The sequence below is a fragment of the Varanus komodoensis genome, unplaced genomic scaffold, assembly GCF_004798865.1.
Source record: "Varanus komodoensis strain SLA01 unplaced genomic scaffold, ASM479886v1 scaffold19, whole genome shotgun sequence".
NCBI classification, from domain to species: domain Eukaryota; kingdom Metazoa; phylum Chordata; class Lepidosauria; order Squamata; family Varanidae; genus Varanus; species Varanus komodoensis.
Genome location: NW_025335550.1, coordinates 16,920,255 through 16,926,234, shown reverse-complemented (window position 1 = coordinate 16,926,234; position 5,980 = coordinate 16,920,255). Strand labels below are relative to the sequence as shown.

At 41.4% G+C, this 5,980-nt stretch overlaps 1 protein-coding gene across 4 annotated transcripts in view; it reads right to left on the bottom strand.

Moving 5' to 3' along the window:
- The window catches only part of FOCAD (focadhesin), a 147,997-nt gene that overhangs the window by 444 nt on the left and 141,573 nt on the right, over positions 1-5,980 (bottom strand). For all 4 annotated transcript variants that reach the window (XM_044427581.1, XM_044427582.1, XM_044427580.1 and 1 more), the window contains 3 exons: positions 4,845-4,942; positions 3,174-3,422; positions 617-692 (listed from right to left, as the gene is read on the bottom strand). In XM_044427581.1, coding sequence (XP_044283516.1) covers positions 617-692; positions 3,174-3,422; positions 4,845-4,942 — 423 coding nt within the window. The remainder of the gene's footprint in view (positions 1-616; positions 693-3,173; positions 3,423-4,844; positions 4,943-5,980) is intronic.

The window sequence follows — 5,980 nt, the reverse complement described above, 5'->3', positions numbered from 1 at the left end:
CTGAAAATAAGGAACATTTATCACATCGGTCAGTGCTACGAACAGAAGCATCCTCTTGGTGTCTGCACCAAACTGAAGAATATTCTTGATCTTCCAGAGTGAATATTCTAGATTCAACAACATCAAGGGACCCAAGCGTGAGAAATACTGCTGTAAGCATGGTGAAACTTCTTAAAAACACCACGTATGAAAGCACCAAGATGGGCTGTGGCAAGACAAAGAAGATGAACTACATACATTTTATTTGCCAATTATTATTTGCTAATATTCCAAAATAGGGACAATATAATATTAGTATATCAGGAGTATATTCTATATATATCTTAAAGTAAGACCCAAATTAAGCTGCTTTGGATCTCAGTTCTGAAAGGCTTGCCTCTGATTTGCAGCAGTTTCTCTTCAGAACTGAAAGTGTAGCTAACACATCCTATTAGGTACCTTTTAAAATTAAGCAGATGCATGAATCAGTCTTATGGGTCATAAATCAATCTTATGTGTATGATAGAAAACTGCTCCTAGAATTTGAATTGCCACTTAAGTGTCAGGAAGTGGGTTGACCCTCAGGGGAATGCATTTCCCAAGGTGAAATATTATAAGAATTCAAGCATTACAATACCTTTCAAAAGATCTCTAGAAGACTGGGACAGTACTTCATTTGCACTCTCCATTATGCTAAACATCCACTCAATAAACTAGAAAAAATTACAGTTAAGACATTAGAATAATTTTCTAATCAGGATACCATATCCCAGCCTTCTTCAATAATGTTTTCTCCAGATTTGTTGGACTTCAATTCTTTTACTAGTTGAGGATGATGGGAATAGCAACCCAAAATATCTAGATAAAACCACGTATGTGTAGTCTGCTTTAATCAGCTTCAGCAAGTTAGTTCAGGAAAAAAGAACGAGTCAGCATCGGTGTTAATCAAAGAATTATAGATTAGTAGAGTTGGAAGGGGTCATGAAGGCCATTAGGTCCAACCCTTTATTGCTAAACCCTGTATTAAACCATCCTGAGACTTTGGTAATGGGATGGTCTAGAAAAGTTTTAAATAAATAAATAAACCCCCTGCTGTTGCAGGACACCAAGTTACACCATCCCACTCAGATGGCTGTCCAGTTTCTTCTTGAATGCCTCTAGTGTGGGAGAGCCCACAACCTCTTTAGGCAGCTGGTTCCACTGTTGCATTGCTCCGACAGTGAGGAAGCTTTTTCCTGATATCTAGCCTGAATCTGGGTTATTGCAGGTTGACTTGATTACTCTGTATCCTACACTCTGTTATCAGCAAGAAGAGATCTTGACCTTCCTCCTTGTGAAAGCCTTTGAGGTACTTTTATCATGTCCCCCCTCAGTTTTCTAAGGGCTGAACATGCCCAGTTCTCTCAGTGCCTCCTCACAGGGTAGTTTTTCCAAACCCTGGATCATTTTTGTTGCCCTCCTCTGAACCCTTTCTAATTTTATTGCATCATTCTAAAATCTTGGTGCCCAGAACTGGACATAGTATTCCAGGTGAGTCTGACCAGTGAAGAGTATAGGGGAACTGACTAGTATCTGAGTAGGGTGGAGTATAAGTTCATATCTGATCAACTCTGAAGCACATACTATATATGAACTGCAAATACATGGTAATACTTCCTAACTGCCTGTTTTCCAACTGACAAGCAAGATTGCAAAAATAGCATGGGAGGAGTAGCATTTAACATCCTGTCCTGGAAGTGCTGAAATGTTGACAAAAGATATGTTATGATGTTTCTCACTTTGACCCCCAAGCCTTGTCCAAACAGAATGCTTAATTATGGTGAGTAAACTAACCAAGGCTTGTTTGCTACCTTAATCTTGTGATGCTTCCTGGTTTAGCTTTCTGAGCAATACATTAAGGGCTTAGATGCACCACTGAGATCCTTGCAAGCGAGGAGAAAAGGCTTTCACAGTGCTGTGTTCCAACACAGGTGCAATGCGGTTTATCAAGAAAGTTTTGGTTTGCAGCCAATCCTTCAACGCAATTTAGGTGTTCAGACTTGATTCTTAACCATGGTTACTGCATTACACCTGCACAGGAACTCTGTGGTGACAACATCAAGCAGAGATATAAAGCATTGGAGATGTGGGATGGCAGGGCATTGGAGAGGCAGGAACTGTCAGGAGAGAAAGGGACCAGGGAGACAGCCAATCAGAGCAGAACAAGCTAGTGGATAATGGAAACCGGAGTGTCTGCTGATGCCACAACCACTCTTGCTGCCAAACTCACTGGCAGAAACAGAAACTGCGTGGAAACATGGCAACTGAAGTCACATGTAACAAGCAATGGTAAAGCATGGAAACCTTAATTTTCCATGGGGTTTTATGGAATCCAAACAACTGCACTTCCCCACGCTTGTTGAATCCACACATAACAACAAGCCCTGCCTTTGATATTTCCAGCACAGAGGCTGAGAACACCACCATTCACTCACACGCTCTCAGACAATTTGTCAGATAAATACATAAGCTATGTCTGATTTTCAAATAAACTCAGAGTGTACTTGCTGCATTGACATATAAAGGAAGAAAATTGTTAGGTTACTTGTACTGGCAGTTCTGATCTCTTTTAAAGCCCCAGTTCTTAGGCTTGTCATGTTCATTTAACTAAGAAGCACTGTCTGCTCTTCATATGAGCCAAGTTGCACATTAAGATTCACAGAAAAGCCTCTTCTAAGTATTCCTTCACTTTGGGGGGGATTAAATTGATGGGAGATCTGGTGCCTGCTTTTTATACATATGAGCTTGACCCTTCTGATTTCATTGCAAAAGGAGAAACTCCTTTCATTGCAGAGTTTTAGACAGGATTCACTTTTTTTCATTCTTCCACATATACAGTTTACATGGACACCTCTTAAATATTTTCATTTCCATTTGATTGTATCTGATGGAACTTTAATTTATGTTAACAACCTGGCTTTAACATTTTTGGTTCTCAGAAATCATTCTGTGTGCTGCCTTTATAAATAAGTCACTGCAATTGCTTTGAAAAATTAACAGAGATGCATAAACACGAACACAATGTTTTATATACAGAGCTTATTACAACATAGATGCTGAATCAGTAATCACAAATACTTAAGGCTCACTGATTCACTGAATGTAGAAAATTCTCAGCATGCTATGAAAACCCACGTAGAAGACAAATCACATACCTTTTGTGATTGTTCTTTCCAAGGCTCTTTAGCCAACAGAACTTGTAAGCTACCTGGAAAAAGGATGAGAATCTCTTGGACAGCCAGATTATCTATTTGACGCTTGCCCAGACAACTCTCAGATAATCCGGAAGTTGCCTCACATTCCCAGGAAGACCAGTCAGCAGTGAGGCCCAGCAGCAGTGGTGCAGCATGGTCGGCCCACACAACCACAGAGGCAGCAAAAATCCACAACAGGAAGTTGACAGCCTAAACGGGAAACAGATGCACATCTGGCTAATAGACATAATGAAGTCTGGAGAAGACTAAGAAGTCAGTGCAGTGGTTCTACACTATTGAGTTCAGAAGCTCAAAGCGGAGAAAGAGAAAGCTAGCATGTGGGCAATTTTCAGGGGTCATGCCTTAGTACAGGAACATGTGAATAAGCCAGTGACCAGGTTCACATAATCACTGCTGCACTTTATGGCCTCTTTGAGCGCCAGCTCTCACAGGTGCAAAGGTGATCACTCCAGTCAGGACCATAGCTTGTTATTTTGTGCAAACCCAGCAAAGGGGGTTGTTGGTGTGGTTACCAAAGTACCCACAATCCTAAAACAGATCATGCAGTTTCAGCTTAAATATTCAAAATGACCACCAATATAGGACAGTCCCTGTGGGCAAATTAGCTTATTTTTCATGTTGTTGTCATGACATCCAAAATGCCCCATTATATAATTGATCAAACAAGATAAGCGAGGTAGGACAAAGAGAAATTAGTATCTCTCATTTCTGCAGGCATTAATTTGTTTCCGTCTTGAGCAGATAACTGAAACGGCAGTATTTTGTAGTATGCATAGAATATGGAAGGTGGCAGCTTGACCCAGCTTTAGCTGCTAAGGGACATCAGCAAAGTCCATCTCATCTTGCAGGTTTCTTGGGAGGACTAGGACTAGGTACCTGGATGTTGTAAAGTTGCTGCAGCTTTAATTAAAAGCCTAATGGCCAAAAGCTTCTAACTGCTACTAATGGGAAGGGAAGAATGTACACCTGGCAGCTCCATGGCTGGCGTAACATTTCCATCTTTCCCAGAGGGATGTTTTGGGGAATGGGTGGCCTTTGACTCTTGTGGCTCCCGGGCTTCTCTTGGTTCATTTCCAATACACTCTTTTCCCAAGGACCAGAAAAAAAGAAAGACTCTCAAGGAAGGCTTCATCACTATAAGAAGCTGGAGAACACAGTCTGCAACATCCTGAGACCCCTGCAATGCTCCCCAAGGAATCCCAGGACTACAGCCTTAATTACATTAAGCACGCAGGAAAATAATATTCATAGCAAGGAAGTAGTTCAGTCCAGTTAATTGAGTTAATCAAATTACACAGAAGGCTTTCCCAGGCTCTCAACTCTGTTATTTAACTGCAGTAGGTATACATCTGCTATGATTTTTTTAACCATTTTTCTTATACTCAGCTTTCAGCCAAATGGGATTTTTCCAAATTTTAAACATCTGCTTCAAAAATTAATCATTTTGATATACATTTGTCAGCAATCTGACATTTCCCATTATGAAAGTAATATGATTTTTTTTCTTGCAAGAAACCACAGCAGAAAAAATCTCCACATATTCCTCAGGGAAGGCATAAATCGATTTTTTCCCCTGTTCTCAAAACCACACATTACTTTCTCTGCATGTACCTCTGTGGGAGCCACATTTTGTATAGATGTTGCCTTTAAAGATACATTTCTAATATACCCCATCAGTTCCAAAAGCCACTCCATTCTCCTTATGACTCCTGTAAGGGAAAAAAAAAATCACACTGTCAAAGCCAAAACCACACATGCATTTTCGGAGCATTGATGATAATATAGGAATCTTCCCCACACTTTTATTAATGTCTTTAGTTTATAGATTGTGCCCTTCACACGTCAAATGTTTCCACATGTTCTCCAACCAGTATGGGAGAAAAGAAGGCACTATTTGCCTAGCTCCACATGCTGGACCACATTGCCCGGTGACTATGTTTGAATGTGATGCCATCGTGATACGGTGGGATAAGAACATAGAGAAAAGCCATGCCGGATCAAACCAATGGTCCTTCCAGTCCAGCACCATTCGCATGGTGGCAAAACAGCTATAGACAGAATCCCTCAAGCAGGATGGATACAAGGCCTCCACCTATCCAAGCTCCTCAGCAACAGGTCAATGCAGCCATGCTGACTCTGTAAAGGAGGGAGCACCTTGCTAGCACAGGTAGGAGGCAATGAGATTATCCTCCTCCATGAATTTAGCCAATCCCCTTTTAAAGCCATCCAAGTTGGTGGCCATCGCCACTTCCCATGGCAGCAAATTCCATAGTTTTGTGAAGAAGTGCTTCCTTTTATCTGAGCTAAACTTCCTACTGTGGGATGGCCCTGGGTTCAAGTGTTTTGGGTCAGGGGGAAAAATCTCCACTTTCTCCACACATGCCTCATTTTAAACACTTCTGCCATGGCTTCCCTTACTTGCCTTTTTCTAAGCTAAGCAGTCCCGGTTGTTGTAGCCGCTCCTCACAGGGCAGGTGCTCCAGCACCCCAATCATTTCAGCTGCCCTTCTTTAAACGCTTTCCAACTCAATAACGCGTATTTTCAGGTAAGGTAACCAGAACGATATACAATATTCTATGCCTGACCACATGAAGTATTTGAAGGGACTACTACCTTCCTTGGCAGTTCTATTTTTGGCTCTGTTCCTAACTGTGCCTTTTTCAAAGTAGCTGCTCAGAGGGTCAACGTTAGCATTGTGCTGTCCACCACTTCCTCAAAATCCCTTTCTTGAGCCGCCACTGCTATT